This window comes from Canis aureus, chromosome 1 (genome assembly GCF_053574225.1).
Source record: "Canis aureus isolate CA01 chromosome 1, VMU_Caureus_v.1.0, whole genome shotgun sequence".
Classification (NCBI taxonomy): domain Eukaryota; kingdom Metazoa; phylum Chordata; class Mammalia; order Carnivora; family Canidae; genus Canis; species Canis aureus.
Genome location: NC_135611.1, coordinates 31561432 through 31578738, shown reverse-complemented (window position 1 = coordinate 31578738; position 17307 = coordinate 31561432). Strand labels below are relative to the sequence as shown.

The 17307-nt window shown below is 41.8% G+C and overlaps 2 protein-coding genes across 40 annotated transcripts in view; one reads left to right on the top strand and one right to left on the bottom strand.

Annotated features, from left to right (window-relative positions):
* Nucleotides 1–15770, bottom strand: part of ECT2L (epithelial cell transforming 2 like) — a 79556-nt gene extending 63786 nt beyond the window's left edge. For all 38 annotated transcript variants that reach the window (XR_013377768.1, XR_013377789.1, XR_013377795.1 and 35 more), the window contains exons 1-3: nt 15663–15770; nt 6053–6179; nt 4887–4999 (exon numbers count right to left, since the gene is read on the bottom strand). Coding sequence is in view for 23 of the 38 variants with exons in the window: in XM_077894782.1 (XP_077750908.1) it covers nt 4887–4999; nt 6053–6154 (215 nt within the window). In the remaining 15 variants the exon portion in view is untranslated. The remainder of the gene's footprint in view (nt 1–4886; nt 5000–6052; nt 6180–15662) is intronic.
* A 43-nt stretch (nt 15771–15813) lies between these two features.
* The window catches only part of LOC144312166 (uncharacterized), a 165836-nt gene continuing 164342 nt past the window's right edge, over nt 15814–17307 (top strand). For both annotated transcript variants that reach the window (XR_013377694.1, XR_013377730.1), the window contains exons 1-2: nt 15814–15947; nt 16680–16840. The gene's annotated coding sequence lies outside the window, so the exon portion shown is untranslated. The remainder of the gene's footprint in view (nt 15948–16679; nt 16841–17307) is intronic.

Below are 17307 nucleotides of genomic sequence, written 5' to 3'. Positions count from 1 at the left end.
TGTTGTCTCTGAAAAATGTATATAGCAGATTTCCTCATTGTTCACAAATGAGATAGACCAGCTCACCTGAGCTCTCGCAGGGGCTGCATGGAAAGAGCGGCTAAATGCAGTGAAGTGGGAGTGAGGGGTGTTCTTGCTCACCTGTACATTGATCAGTACATTTTTCTGACCCACCTCATTTCCTGTTGGCTCTGATGATGAGAACTAATCCTTCACTGTTTGTGATCTCCCTCTCATCTGACACACAGGCATGCACACAGGAGCAGAAAATCCATCTGTGTGGGGCGCCTGGGTGGCTCACTGGTTGAGCATCACCCCAGGCATGATCCCGGGGTCCTGGGATCGAGTCCCTCATTGGGCTCCCTGCATGGAGCCTGCTTCTCCCTCTGCCTATGTTTCTACCTCTCTGTGTGTCTCTCATGAATAAATAAATAAAATCTTAAAAAAAAAGTAATCCATCTGTGTTTTGGGATTGCAGTTGCATGAATGTTGCCCCAGGGACCCACCAGGGAAAGCTACAGGTTTGAACAGCTCCAGCCCTGGAATGAGAGGCCTTTGTGTGGGGCGTTGCCTGCTGCTGAGTGGAGGCCATTTGAAACCGGTCCCACCAGTTGGCTAGGAGACAGACGCAGACTTCTCATGGGTTTCTCTGAGTGACAGACACAAACAGCTCCGTTTCCTTCAGGGAGTCAGGAAAAGTCAGCCTGGTCAAGTGGCCAAGGGAAGACGCTAGTGGAAGCATTTAGACATGTGGCCATATAAGCCCAATGTAGTGGGGGGAAATGCCATGATAGATGTTTGAGAAATCACTGGAGGTGAAAGATGCGCAGGGAAAGCTTCCCAGGAGAGGGACCACTGAAGCTGGGTGAGGAAGAGCTTGCCAGAGCCATAGTTTAAGAAGCTGAACCTCTGGAAAATGTCTTAAATATCATAAAACTCCATTTAAGAAATCTTTAATTTTTTAAAAAAGATTTTATTTATTTATTCCTGAGAGACACAGAGGGAGAGGTAGGCTCCCTACAGGGAACCTGATGTGGGACTCAATCCAGGACTGCAGGATCACACCCTGAGCCAAAGGCAGATGCTCAACCACTGAGCCACCCAGGTGCCCCTAGAAATTTCAAATCTTAACAATAGGAAATACAAGGACATAAAAGACAAATCTTAGGTACTGGAATATATCTTACTGACACTAAGAAGAAACTTTTTTTTTTTAATATTTTTTTATTCATTCATAAGAGACAGAGAGAGAGAGAGAGAGGCAGAGACGCAGGCAGAGGGAGAAGCAGGCTCCATGCAAGAAGCCTGACATGGGACTCGATCCCGGGTCTCCAGGATCACACCCTGGGCTGAAGGCAGATGCTAAACTGCTGAGCCACCCAGGGATCCCCAAGAAGAAACTTTAAAACAAAACACAGTCTCAACCAATACCACGATATCTCATATAAGCTTTGTAATTATAACTACCTGAATTAAAATAAAATTATTCAGAAATTATAAAGCAAAAACATCTAAACAGTGGTTTCTCTGCCTTGAAAACAGGGACTGCACAAATGCAGCCTCACTTACATAGAAAGATATTAGACATTTAAAAAATGCTATATTCTCTCATGTATTCACCTGCTTACTCAGTGATGGGGGAGTAGGGACTATAGGAATAAAAAAGGGTTCAAAAGAAATGTTTAATAATTAAAAGTTGATTGCACTGTCACTATTTGGCCCAGCAATTCCATTCCTGGGCATGGACCTAAAAGAAATAAAGACATCTGTACAGAAAAACCTATAGACAGATGTTCATAGCAGCATTAGTCACAGAAGCCAAAATATGGAAACAACCCAAATGCCCATCAATTTAGGAATGCATAAATAAAATATGGTATATCCATACCATGGAATATTATTTAACAATAAAAAGGAAAGCAGTATTGATACATGCTACAGATGGGTGAAGGTTGCGAACATTGTTTAAAAAAAGAAAACCACAGGCTCTGATGGTTATGGTGTCACTTAGACTGAGTTGCCAAACTGGGGCTTAATACCCAATCTAATTGCAGTTTCAACCCCTCAGAAATAGGTCTTTAACTGGTTGGTCAGGAACATTTTTCTTTCTATCTGCACCAACAAGTCTGTCTGTCCCCTGGGCCCTCTCCATCCCCCAAAGAAACACGACACATAAGACACACTGCTTTTCCCCCCAGCAAACAGCTTTGTTTGAAACAATCTTTCTCTTTTGCTAACAACATTCTTGCCCTCACCCTCCATCCATAAAAACTTTCCTACCATTTTGTTTTGTATAACTCCTCAGAGTGCCACTCTATTTACTGGACAGGGCGCTGCCGGATTCAGGAAAAATTTAATAAAGCCAATTGGATCTTCACATTTACTTGGTTGCCTTTTGTTGACAAGATTATAATACATGAAAGTAGCCAGTCACAAAGGACCACATATTGTAAGATTGTATTTATTTGAAAGGTCCAGCAAAGGCAAATTTATAGAAACAGAAAGTAGATTAGTGGTTGCCCAGTGCTGGGGATGGAGATGCAGTTATGTCTAATGGGTAGCAGGTTTCTTTTTGGGTAATGAAAATATTCTAAACTTAGATTGTGGCAATGGTTGCACAGTTCTGTGAATATACTAAAACCACTAACTTCATACCTTTTAAATGACGAATTTTATTACATGTAAATTATATCTCAATAAAGATGTTAAGAAGAAATTTGATTGCACTAACTTTAAAAAATAAAATGAATTGGGTTTTTAGATTTAATCGAAATCCAGCACAACTCAAATCAGATTAGACTATCAGCAAATGGTTTTTGTAGATGTTGGCAGGAGAGAAGCCATGGCTGACTCAAAGAGATGGAAAGGAGTAGAAGAAAGACTCAATTATGACTTGGAGGAATGAACTAACTGATGTTCAACAACAAAAACCTACCACTACAAATTAGAGATGGGTTCAGGATGCCAAATCTAGAGACCAGAAATTGGCATACAACTTCTCCTAAAAGCCGCAGTCCAGAATATGTAATAATAGCTTCATGCAACTACAGTATACGACTCTCTGCAGAGATACAGCTGCTACAGAACAAAGCAAAGTAATCCCACTGAATGGATTAGTCCTATATCATTGTGTCATAGTAATTCAGGTACCAAAGGGTGCAATTTCCAGTGATAAAATGTCAGGCCGAATGTTAATGAGCTTCAAAATATACCACAAGATCTCTAATGACCTCCAGTGGTTAAAGTTAAAACTGCATGGTTTATGATACAGGAGACTAGAACATGATGTACCACAAGCAGTTATGGGTTTGGGGTTTGGTCTGTTATTTTATCTTGAAAGCTGTAAAATTGGAGTAAAAGGAAACCTAGCCAATAACTACTATAAAAAGTTCCCTTCTCTGATTTTTAAGCCTGGACTAAAGAGGCTTTCTTTCTTCAGCCTCTTTCAACACAGCCAGGATGTCTGTCTCACTCCAGTGACTTGGTGACTCCATCAGGGGCAGTCTCTTAACAATCCACAGTGCACCCATGGATGCAGAAGAAAGCAGGCAAGGGAGAAGGTGAGGAGGCAGGCAAGCAGGGGGGATGACATGGCTGCTGAAGGAGACAGTGGGAGGAAGTGTGAAAGAGTGGAAGACAGGTATCACAAACTAAAATAAACCAATTTGGTTTTGCACAACTCTGATGCTTTCTGGAAACTACAAGAAATTTAAAGGTTAGCCTCTCCCAACAACCTCACCACGAGGTTATAGGGAAAACAACTAGTGCCAAATGATGTCATACCTAGAGATTCCCTAAACAAACCTAGTAAACAAGCCCCAACCACTTTATACAGTCTCCTCTGTGGGCTTGATGGAGTCCCGGCTCTCTGTTCTTTGGACGAAAAGTTTACTCAACTAAGAAAGTACAGTATTCCAGAAATGAGATTATACTGTTACCCTTTTTGACAGCCTCAGGCTATCAGAAACCCCCAGACTGACAAGGCCATTTATTTGGGGAAAGCCTCACAACCATCTGCTACAGGGCTGGCTGGATTCTTCAACCAGGTCCAGGCATGTTGGAGGGCTCTCTAGAATATTTTCAGTCCCACATCTGAATACCTATAATTTCACCAAAAAGAGTCCATTTCTACCCTTCATCTGATAGATGAACAAGCCACTGGTTGCTCTGATAATAACTAATGTCTGATATTTGCTATGCTAATTAGCAAAGTATTTTGTGATAACTTCGACACTGCGACCTTTCCAATACAATGCGAGCTTACCACCCTTAGAGTAGTCATTCTTGATCAAAAAACTAGCTGTTTCTGCATGTAATTTCAACTAGCACTTTCAAATATTACACCATCTCAGCTGGAATAATTGAAAGCAAGTAACAGACATAGGAGGTCAAGGTAGGAATAAGAACAAGGACCCACTGGCAATCAGTGGCACTGTTGTACGAGTCTTGTGCATATTCCTAAATGTTGCTACCATGGTCACTCCTCGGATATTTTTCAGATCCATCATTCATGTAACAATTACTTATGGACTGCCTACATACCAGATATCTACTTGAAATATATGGTCCGTCAGTCTGATAGTTCTAAGGGTAATTAATATACTAAGAGAATGTTAAAAATTCACTGGCTGAAGCTTCTGATGTTTGCAAACACTAAACATCCCACTGTGGTAGGAAGATGTTAAAGCCCTCAAGGTTCCGTTTCATCCTCAAGGAGGAAGCAGCTCTAGAAGTTTCTGTTTATAAACCTTAAAAAACCAATTGCTTTATTTGTTCTTTTGGGGAGGGGGGGGCAAGGAAGAAACCCTAAAAGGTTACATAAACCTTTTACTATATTTTATTTCCTTTAAGAACCAATGATAATCACATCCTTAGGCTACATTTACCTTAATTGTGATTTGGAGCATCGTAAAAAAATCGTGAATAAGAATTCTTGACGTTGCTTGTTAGTCCAGAGGTCAAACCAATGACTTATAAGAGCAACTCTTTCCTGAAAGAGCTGTAAGGGGAAGAAGATATCATTTTCCTGTATGGTTCGATCTATTCTTAGTTGCTAAACAATCCTTAGGCAATCTCACAACCTCATGGGTAATATTTGCTCAGCACATTACAGTTCACAAAGCACTTTTACTCTGTAGTAGGGGTCTCTCCCTTCAGCTTAAACTGGTTTTACCTGGGGATTGAGACAAGCCCAGGCTTGTTGGGTGGGTTGGTGGGAAAGGTTGACCAGGGGATATAATTACAGTGGAGCCTTAGGAGGGCCTCTTTAGAAAACAGGTAATGAATCTTGGCTCTTGTTTCTACCTAAACGAATGTGGCCTGGGGAAAGATTCCAAACATTTCATCTAGAAAACACATACAGGCTATACTTGAATTGTGAAAATAGGACCATTTGAAGGAGGTATGATTTTATTAATCCACAGTCCTATATTTTCATAGGTCCCACCAAAACAAAAGTTATTAAATATTGCTAAGTAGCCATTGTTAGATGTGTCTGTAAGGAAGAGATACACCAAGGACCAGGGTCACCCCCAAACCTGGGTTTCAGACCAGCTTTGCTCACATGACATATACAAACTCACTGGTTTTATTACCAGATCAGGCTTTGGCCCAGCCCTGCCAGTCTCCTTCCCTTGGGAAAAGGCCTGACCCACGCATGCAGTCAGCCTACTCCATTAATGGCTGGCAGAGCTACCTAAGCCTTTTGGTGACTACTTACTGGCTACCTTTCAAAGGAGTGGGAATCCCCAGGCCATCTAACTGAACTGTTGGCATGAGACAGAGACAGGATTAAAGAAATATGCAAAGAATTAATTACACATTAATACTCTCCACACCAAACACCACCCAAAGCACCTCCTCTTTTCTCCTCCCCCAGCACACTGTGTGTGCTGGAGGCTTTTATCTTGTTTGGAGTGACTCCAAAACTAAATTCTTTAGACATTACATTGTTGTTGTTGTTGTTTGTAATATGGCAACATGAAACTCAATATGTCACAGCAAAATTGACCTTACAAATTAAACTTGTTTTGTTCAAGAGTATGTAGCTAACCTGTCTATTTAATGACTTATTGCTGAAAGGTGTCCAGGCACTGAATCTTGTGTGGAAGCACTCCATTTCCAGGGTTTTTCTAGAAGAATCCCCAGCTGACATCTCAGCAAATTATTTTCTTCCAGTCCTAAGAAATATAGGTTCATTTCAGTAGATGCTTAATGAAGATAACCTAGAAAAATCCAGTATATTAATGTTGTTCTTCTAGGAATTATATAATTGTAGCCACTCATTTACATCTCTATATTTATATGGATAGTTATAGCAAATCATATAAATCATATAGCAAATCACAGCTTAAGATTCTCTCTCTCTCTCTCTGCCTCTCCCCACTCCCACTCATTCTCCTTCTCTCTCTCTCTCTCTCAAAAGAAAAATAAAAGATACCACTTATAAAACACCAAATGCTATTAACTGGGGAGGATAGTGGAGTGTCTAATCAGTCTGCTAGGGCTGCCACAACATAATGTCACAAACTGAGTGCCTTGAACAGCAAAAATTTATTGTCTCACAATTCTGAAAGCTGGGAGTCCAAAATCAAGGTCTGATTTCAGAAAAGACCTCTCCGCCTGGCCACCTTCTCTCTGTGTTCATACAAGGCCTTTCTTCTATGTGCAAACCAGGCGGGATGGGTGGGAGGTAGACAGAGAGAGAGATCTTCTGGTGTCTCTTCCTCTCTTTATAAAAATATTAGTCCTATTGGATTAAGGTCCCACCCTTATAATTTCATTTAACTTTCATTACCTCTTTATAGACTCTCTCTCCAAATATAGTTACATTGGAAGTTAGAGCTTCAACATGAAATTTTGGGGGGCGCCAATTAAGGCCATAACAGGTACTTCTGCTTCGGGGTTTCTCATCAGGCTGCAGTCAAGGCGTTGACTAGGACTCCAGGCTCATTTGAAGGATTTGACGCTCTGCTATGTGGTTGTTAGCAGGATTCGGTTGCTCATTGTTTTAACCAAAGGATATAGATAAAGTGAAGACGTGTGACTTATGGGCATAGGCCTTAGGATGATTTGCAGTTTGTCTTTTTGTTCTCTTAGGATCTAGCAGCCATGTAAATAAGCTTGGGCTAGATTACAGAATAACGAGAGACCAGATGGAGAGACAGAGGTTGAGCCAGCCCAAAGCTGCTTTAGCCACCCCAGTCAAATCACCAGATGTGGGAATGAAGCCATCATGGGTATTCTGTTCCAACTGAGCTCCCAAATGAATACAGCCATATGAATGACCCCAGACTATAATAGGGAGCAGAACTGCCAGGTGCCCATAGAACCACGAAAAATAATGATTTCTATTTCAAGCTACCTAGAATTTGTTATCCAGCACAGACTGACAGAGCCATGTACGGTGAGTATCCAGAACAGTCACGTACAGCTGGTGAATGTGCGAATTGGTGTAAGTATTTCCAAGTACCTTGGAAAATGGCTTGGCATCATTTCCTAAAGTTGAACATGTGCATGCAATTGACTCAACAGAAAAACATGAACATGTGGACCAAATATATCCACAGCCACATTCACAGTACATTGGATAGCTCTAAACTGGAAACAGTGCCATCATTCACCAGCAGTCGAATGGATAAATATATTGTCATATATCCATGTGCTAGACTGCTGTATATCAATGAACAATCTGCCACTACACACAACAATATGTGTGAAACACACACATAAAACATTAAATAAGGAAGCTGGGAATAACGGACTACATTTTATATGGCTTAATTTATACAAAGTTCTCCACTACAATGTTGGAAGTTAAGATGGTAGTTACCTTTGGAGAAGGAAAGAGAGGTTATGACTGAAAGGGACATGAGACATGACTCTGGGGTACTGGGCCTCATCTGGCCGTAAGGACCCAAGGGGGTTCACTTTACAATTCACTGAGTTCTACACTTATGATTTCCATATTTTTCTACATCTTCTATTTCAATCAAGAAGTTTTAAAAAAGACATCCTTTTGGGGGTGTACCTGGATGGCTCAGTCATTTGAGCATCCAATTCTTGATGTTGGCTCAGGTCATGATCTCAGGGTTGTGAGATTGCCCTGTATGGGTTCTCTGCTAGGCATGGAGTTTCCTTAAGATTCTCTCTACATCTGCTCCTCTCCCCTCACTTGTTCTCCCTCTCTCTCTCTTTCTCAAAAGAAAAAAAAATCATATCACTTATAAAACACCAAATGCTATTAAGTATCCAGAAAAAATAAAAGTACAAACTTTATGAAGAAAATTATAAAATTTGGAGATGCTTGGGTGGCTCAGTCAGTTAAGTACAACTCTTGATCTCAGCTCAGGTCTTGATCTCAAGGTCGTGAGTTCAAGCCCCAGTTGGGCGCCATGCTGGGTGTGGAGCCTACTTTAAAAAAAAAAAAAAAAAAACGTTGAAAAAGAAAATTATAGGGGAGGCCTGGGTGGTTCAGTAGATGAGCATCTGCCTTCGGTTCAGGGTGTGATCCCAGGCTCCTGGGATTGAGCCCCTCTTTGGGATCCCCGCGGAGAGCCTGCTTCTCCCTCTGCCTATGTCTCTGCCTCTTTTTCTGTGTCTCTCATGAATAAATAAAATCTTAAAAAAAAAGAAAATTATAAAAATTTTATTGAATAATGTTTTTAAAGAACCTAAATATAAGGAGAGATGTTTTACTCATGAATTAGAGAATTCAGAAGAATGAAGAAGATTAATTTCCTCAAGTAGATCCACTAATTCAAGGCAAACTCAATAAAAAAAAATCCTAGGAGATATTGTGGTATGTGTGTGTAACTTGAAAAGCTGATTCTAAGATATTTATGGAAGTTTAACAGTCCAAAAATAGTCATGTCAGTCTGGAAGAACCAGAGAGGGAGATGTATTTGTAGATATAAAAACTCACTATAAAGCTGGGGCAATAGCATGACATGGCATCAGTGTGGAGACAAATATTCAAGCCAGGGGAACAGATGAGAAAGTCTGAAATAGACTCCTGTATATGTGGGTACTTGTTAGACGGTAAATCAAAGAAGAGATGGATTTTTTCCATTAATAGAAAACAGAGCATCTGTTTAAAAAAAAAAAGAAGAAGAAATTGGAGCCCTTTCCCACACTGTACACACACACACACATCAACTATCTGAAGGCTTTTCATATATAAAATCAATTACACATGGCTTGTGAATCCCCAGAAGACAAAATTAAGACCAATGTATGATGTCAGAGAGACGGATTTTGGATCAGTCTAAGTGGGAAAACAGTCACTTCAGCAGCTTTAGCTGTCTCAGGAGGTTATGTCCATTCCTGGAGATATGAAGACACAAATTGGATGACCACTTGTTGGTGAAATTCCAGCTGGGATTCCAGCATCAGAAATGTCTAAGTTTCTAAGCAACCCTCTGTTGCTATCAATTCCAAGAAGAGAGAGAACAATGAGGCTCAGAGTAGCTGAAGAAACTTTCCAGGAGAGCCAGAAGATTTTGAGAATAAAGCAAACATTTGCAGATTCTCTCCTCTTACTACACTTGGGAAAGATGGGAGTGTGCTTTAAAAATGAGTATATTGGAAAGGCATGTACCAGATTAGGAACAATTTTATTTTAAGATTTTATTTATTTTAGAGAGAGAGAGAGAGCAGGAAGATGGACAGAGGGAGAGGGAGAGAAGATCTCACACAGATTCCCTACTAAGGGCAAAGCCTGACTTGGGGCTCAATCCCACAACCCTGAGATCATGACCTGAGCCAAAATCAAGAGTCAGATGTTTAACCAGCTGAGCCAGCTGAGCCACCTCGGAACAATTTTGGAAATATTACAGAGAGTAGCATGACAATGCTGAATTTGGATCCTTGCTCTGACTCTTCTTTTCCCCAAGTGAAGCTTTACAAGTAATCTAACCTCTGAGCCTCAGTTTACTCATGTGTAAAGCAAAGCAATGCAATGCTGTGCCTTGGCAAACTACAGTATAATAATGTGTTGTTCAGATAAAAACTTCATGGCAGTGTGGGAAATTAAATACCTCCTTCTGAATCAACATTAAATCAAAACAAATCCTTAGTTTCCCTAAGATGCCCAGCTGTTGTTATATGAAATGCCTCCAAGAGCCAACATAAGGAGTTTTGATTTAGCAAGTTCTTAAAATTGTTATTATCCTCTGTGTTAGGGGATTACTGAGTTACATAATGAGCAGAACATTACAGAAAGAATAGTCACTATCTCTGCTGATGAGCTTAAATATGTGAGTACAGTACATCATAGAGATATAAATATACAGATAGAGATACAAATACAGAGATAGAGATAGGGATATAAATTCCCATAGGATTATTTACATTCTTCTAAGATGTCAATTTTGCTGATCAGTTATTCAACCCAGGAAGAAATGGCATGTTGGCAATAACTACATCTTTAAATTGAATGATTTCTTTTCATATTCCAGCATTTTATATCTCTCCAAATAGTGACTCCTTAAGATATTAATAGGCATTTCTCAGAAAAACAAGATCCATGGTTAAATATGCTTGGGCAATGACTGATTGAACACAATTAAACAAGTTTCTTTTTTATAAGATGTTTTGGAAACCTTATGTTGATAGGTGCTGTCAATCTCCAAGAAATGATAGGCAGCATTTCCCTTCTTCATCCTTATAGGAGCCTATCACAATGTAAGTACTGGCTATATGACATGCTTATCATGATGGCAAACTGATGCTGTGTAACAAAGAGTCCCAAAACTTAGTGGCTTAAAATAACAAACATTTATTATTTCACAGTTTCTTTTTTTTTTTTTTTTTTTTATTTCACAGTTTCTATGTCAAAAATCAAGGCATGGCTTAGCTGGGTCCTTTGGCTCACAGTCTCTGACAACCAAGTTTCAGTTGGTTATAGTTATCCAAATGCTGGGCCGGGGAAAGATCCACTTCAAAGCTCATGTAAGTGGTTGTTGGCAAGATTCAGTTCCCACAGACTACTAGAACAGGGTCTGAGCTCCTTGCAGGCTGTTGGCTGGAGGGTTCCCTCCCATGTAAGCTTCATAGCCTATTAGCTTACAAAATGGCAGCTGTTTTCCACCCTGGTGAACAATCGAAAGGGCAAGACAGGACAGGCAAGATGGAAGTTGGAGTCTTTGTGTAATATAATCTCAGAAGCGAGACACAATCGCTTTTTGATTAGTCAGAACAGAGGTCAGCAAATGTGGTTGGCAGCCCATATTCAGCCTGCCAACCACTTTTCTAGTTTTATTGGGATACAGCTAATCACATTTATTTACATATTGTCTGACAATATTACATATTGTCTACTTTTTTACAATAACAGGAAAAATTGAGTAATTGGGAGAGACCATATGGCCCACAAAGCCAAAAATATTTACTACCTGTTCCATTACAGAAAAAGTTTGGCAACCCCTGCATTAGAAATAAGTCTAGCCCACACTCAAGGGGAGGGAATTCACAAGGGCATAGATATCAGGAAGTTGGGGTTTTGGGGAACCATTTTAGAATCTCCCTACTACATAATGCTTGCACTGACCCAGCACTTGGCAAGTATTTGTTGGATGAGTAAATGAAAAATTGTTCACATGTACTAATTTTCCAAATTCAAGGGCTGAAAAGCAAGTTACGAGCTAAGAAAAAGCCAAATTCCTTCACTGATTATTAGGATTTGGCCCCTGTGTCACAACTGTGACAATTTTTTTTTTTTTGAAGATTTTACTTTATTCACAAGAGACACACAGAGAGAGGCAGAGACATAGGTAGAGGGAGAAGCAGGCTCCCTGCGGGGAGTCTGATAAAGGATTTGATCCCAGGACCCCGGGATTATGACCAGAGCCAAAGGCAGATGCTCAACCACTGAGTCACCTAGGCGCCCCACAACTGTGACAATTTATTAACTTGTGTAGATCTTATTAGTAATCTCCATGATGATGTTAAATGAGGTAGATGGTAAAATATGCTTAGAATTGAATTAATACGTACATCTGATAGATGATTCTTTCACAACGTCAGCAAATTGGAAGGGGAGTGTTTTAGGGTGCTCATTTGGATTGCGAACTCTGGGGCAAGAATACTTCTTGGGAATTAGGTCTATAATATGGCCATCCCCAATGTCTTCAATTACCAAGAGGGGCTCAAAACCTGTGTACAAAACCAAATTCCCATCCGTTCTTCGTCTTTTCTTTGTGCCCTACCTCCAAGAATGAAATACTGTATCATAATGTTCTTCCTTGATCATTTAGGATTTCTATTGTTCTTACACAAAGAAATGTGTCATGCCTGGAAAATTAAAGGTCCAACTGCTGCCTTGTTTATGGCCCAAGTGTCCACTGAGTTGAGGCCCCAGTGTGGGTGATGTCAACTGGATAATTTTTTTTTTTTAAAGATTTTATTCATTTATCTGAGAGAGAAAGAACACACACAAGCAGAGGGAGCAGCAGAGGGAGAGGAAGAAGTAGGCTCCCCGCTGAGCAGGGAACCTGATGCGGGACTCCATCCCAGGACCCCTAGAGCATGACCTAAGCCCAAGGCAGGTCTGAGTCACCCAGGCCCCCCACCCCCCATATCTCTTTCTTACACGACCCTGAAAAACAAGGGCTCTAAATGTTTCTGAAGTGGGTTGCAAGAAGGAAATGAAATAGGAAACTCCAATCTGTGGTTCTTCTCATTTAGAACTAGATCTAACAGGGACACCTGGGTGGCTCAGCGGTTTGGCGCATGCCTTTGGCCCGGGGCATGAGCCTAGGGACATGGGATCGATCCCGTGTCGGGCTCCCTATGTGGAGCCTGTGTCTCTGCCTCTCTCTCTGTCTCTCATGAATAAATAAATAAAGTATTTTTAAAAAAGAACTAGATCTAACATACATACTGTTACAAAATCAAAGTGGGAAGGGAGCCATGTAATAAATGCTATACTTATCTTAATTTTTGTTTAAGAGGCTACTCTGACAGGCACTGTGCTAGTAAATCTCTTCCCTATACACGAGCCCCTTCACTTTTCACATTTACCCTGGCAGTTAGACTACAGAGGAGAAAAGCAGGGTAAAGAAAATTATCTGAGGTCATACAGGGAATAATTGGGCATCACATTTAAAAATTATACTGGATTTTCCCTAAAGTGTGAGTATAACTTAAATTGGATATTTTACTTCTCTGGGTTAATTTGGAAATAGAACTTCTTTTTCCTGGCTGACTATACTTTACAACTGGCTATTGATGAGGAAATTAGCAAATGACACTAGCACTTCTTTGCTTAGCAAAAAAAGGGGAACGAGATGGGGAGGAGCCTGTTGTGTGACAATCAAAGCCAGATTAAGGTGTGAAAGGCTGGGCAATTGCCACTCAACAGAGAGCTAAACTGTCACTGGGATAAAGCAGAATCATGTTGCCATTAACGGTTTCCCCAGGTGATTTCTTACACAGTTGGAGACATGTAAATTCAACCAGTCCTGCCCCACTCTAGTAGACAAAATGACTTGAAGGAAAATTAGAAACAAACCATTGTTTTTTCCCTGCCACAGAGGTACCTACATTTGAGTTTTTTTATGATCCACCCATGCAAATTGTACCATGACTCATCTATTATCTAAAATTTAATCCCTTAAGCATGTTCTAGATTTTCAACATTTCAGAGGCTATGCAAAGTCATCTGAACTTTTAAAATATGTACCTGACAGTAGTTCCTTGAGAAACTTTTAGATTCTCTGCATTACAAAAAAAAAAAAAAAAAAAAAATCTAGGGGATCCCTGGGTGGCTCAGCAGTTGAGTGCCTTTGGCTCAGGGCGTGATCCTGGAGTCCCGGGATTGAGACCCACGTTGGGCTCCCTGCATGGAGCCTGCTTCTCCCTCTGCCTGTGTCTCTGCCTCTCTCTCTGTGTGTCTCTCATGAATAAATAAATAAAAAAAAATATTTTTAAATCTTTAAAAAAAATCTATAGAAAGTCTTCTTCTTGTAGCATGAAAAAGGAATAAACTACTAGGAGTGAGGAAGAAACCCCAATTTAATCCCTCAAATATGCCTCTCAGGAGGGATCTAGGGGTGCCTCAGTGGCTCAGTCCATTAAGTGACTGACTCTTGAATTAGCTGATGCCTGCGACCAGCTCCTGTCTGCTTGAGATTCCTCTTCAGGAGGAGGAATCTTCAGTCTCCTGCTTGAGACTCCCTCTTCCTGCCCATCTCCCAACTCAAGCACATACCACTCTCTCTCTAAAATAAACAGATAAATAAAATCTTTAAAAAAAAAAAAGTTATCTGGTTCTAAAGATTGCAAAAAAGGACCAGAGTATAAGAAAAATGTGTGATTAGTGAAAAAGAGAAATAAAAAACTATTCCAGTTAAGTTAAAGTCTGTATTGATGGCATGTAAAAACATGATTTACTTTGAACATAAACTAGTATTTTTGTTAAATGAACAAATAAGTAATGGAAAATGAAATGATGGCTTTAAAAAAAAGATTTAATTGATTTACTTGAAAGAGATCGAGCACGGAGGGAGAGGGAGAAGCAGAAACCCACTGAGCAGGGAGCCTGATGGGGCTCCATCCCAGGACCCTGAGATCATGACCCCAGCCTAAGACAGACTTAACCTACTAAGCCACCCAGGTCCCCCAGGCATAGTTTCGAGGAAATCTGCACTCTTGATAGCACAGGAGGTGATAAGAAAGGCCCTGCTTGTGAGCCCAAAGTGGACATAATTCAAATGCTGGTTTGGCTCACTGATAAAATTAAAACTATAAAATTAAAGCTGCGGCAAGAAGCAACAGTACTACTGAAACTCATTCAGGAAAAATAACCAGTCATGGCTATCCTGAAACTTTCAAGTCCCTAATCCCTCTTTTCTTCTCCTGAAATAAATTTTATTTTTAATTTTTTTAAAATTTATTTATGATAGTCACAGAGAGAGACAGAGGCAGAGACATAGGCAGAGGGAGAAGCAGGCTCCATGCACCGGGAGCCCGACGTGGGATTCGATCCCGGGTCTCCAGGGTAGCGCCCTGGGCCAAAGGCAGGCGCCAAACCGCTGCGCCACCCAGGGATCCCCTGAAATAAATTTTAGAGCATGATTTTTGAGATTCCCAAAGCGCGCCAATGTCACGATCGGCCCGAAAACAGTGGCCTGGGTTGTGCCAGACTTTGACCCAGATGATGTCTGGATATTCCGTTCCGATACTTGCCGCAAGAGTTGGTGATAAGCACGAAAACGGAAATAGCATATGCCAGTCATTATTTGTCCCGCTCACCACCCGTTCGCGCGTTAACCCCCAGAGCGACACAGCGCCACATGGGATCGATCCCGTGTCGGGCTCCCTAGGAGGAGCCTGTGTCTCTGCCGCGCCCCACCCCCCGCGGCCCCGCCTCCCGGGTCGCAGGAGCCCGAGAACCGCCGAGGGAGGGAGCAGGCGCGAGCCGGGGCGGCGTCGGGCGCGAACCCGTGTCTTCCCAAGTGCTCGTCACTAGACTGCATTTCTACGGCAGCCGAATGTTCCGGAGGAGGTTAAGGGGTTCCTTGCACCGCCCGCTCGAGCCTACGCAAAGATTGCTTCGGTTTCTCCCCAGAGCCACTGCAGGGTTTTCGGGGAAGCGCGGGGCTGCCGAGGTCCTCAAGGTCACGGGGGGCTGGGGGTGGGGGGGGGCGCTGGCCGGGCTTTACCTCGCGGAGGGGCCGCCTCCTCTTCGGCCCGCCCAGCGCGGAGCAGCCGCAGGAGCGCGCGGCCGCAGCGGGGCGCCGTCGCCATGGGGACCCGCACACCGCGCCCCGCCGGCACCTGCGCGGGGCGGGTGGGGGGGGGAACGCAGAGGCGGGGCTCCGGGCAGGCTGCGGTGGCACCGCCCAAGGCTCGGAGCGTTGGGACCGACGCCGGGCTGCGGCACCCCGACCCGGAGACGGCGTGCTGGAGCCCCCACCTGAAGGCCGGCGCCCCCCGTGGTGGGAAAGGTGGGGCTCCTTAGCGTCCGCAGCAACTCAGGCTATTTTAATAATTACCAATTTTAGCGTTATACAAAAGGTACCAACACCAGAGTAAACGAGTTTAAGGGATCTGAAGGGAACACAGAATAGGATAAATGGTTTGTCCTGGCAGTGTGTTTTTAAAAAATCATCGGTAATTAAAATTTGTTTACAAGGAATATACAGCACCTATATAATCAATAAATTTTATTCTAATACAGTTTTAGACTAATCCAGGCACCTCATTTTTTTCCCCTGCTGCCTTTAATATGTTTAAATTGTGTGAAAGGGTACAAATTAGATAAGCTAAAATTTTATTACCTGAGGCCCACATGGGTCCCCTTGACACAAAGGACAAATGAACCAAGTGAACAAACAAGGTCAATCTGATACTCTGTCACTAATCCACAGGAAACAGCTTTTGCTTTACTGTCTCAGGACCCATCCAAGAAAAACATGTCACATGGCAAAATTTCCTTTTGCTCTGTCAGACCCTAGAATGCTATTTCCCCACCCTGGAATCCCTGTTCTCTCCACCCAATTGAAAAGTTCACAAGATTGTATTTAATGTTCTGCTAACTTTCTCATTTTTAAAAGGGGTTATCAAAAAGACTGATTAGATAAATTGATCAAAATTCTTTGAACTCAGAATGCCAAAAGTTACTAAAATTACTAAAATTTGTATCATTCAATGGGTTTCACTCTCCCACCCCAAATTAGGTGATTTCTCTGTCCTGGAAATGAGGAAGCAGCATGCGCCTCTTCCAAAATGTGAAGGCAACTGAGCTATGACTGAATAAGCAAAATGTGGCATACCACACAATGAGATAAGTACTGATCCGTGCTACAACATAGATGAACCCTGAAACCTTGAAAATATTGTAAGTAAAATAAGTGAGTCATAAAAAATCATGTAGGATTCCATTTATACAAAATGTTGAGAATGGGCAAATCCATAGACAGGAAATAGATTACTGGTTGCCAATGGCTGGGAGGTTTGGGAAATGGGGAATGATAGCCAATGGGTTTTTATTTTTTTTTTTTGAAAGATGGGAGTGATGAAAATGTTCTACAATTAGAACAATTATGGTGATGGGTGCACAACTCTGAATCCACTAAAAACCACTGAGCTGTACACTTTAAAAGGTATATTTTAGGCGGATCCCTGGGTGGCTCAGCGGTTTAGCTCTGCCTTCGGCCCAGGGCATGATCCTGGAGTTTCGGGATCGAGTCCCACATCAGGCTCCCTGCGTGGAGCCTGCTTCTCCTTCTGCCTGTGTTTCTGCCTGTCTCTCTCTCTGTCTCTCGTGAATAAATAAATAAAAAAATCTTAAAAAAAAATAAAAAG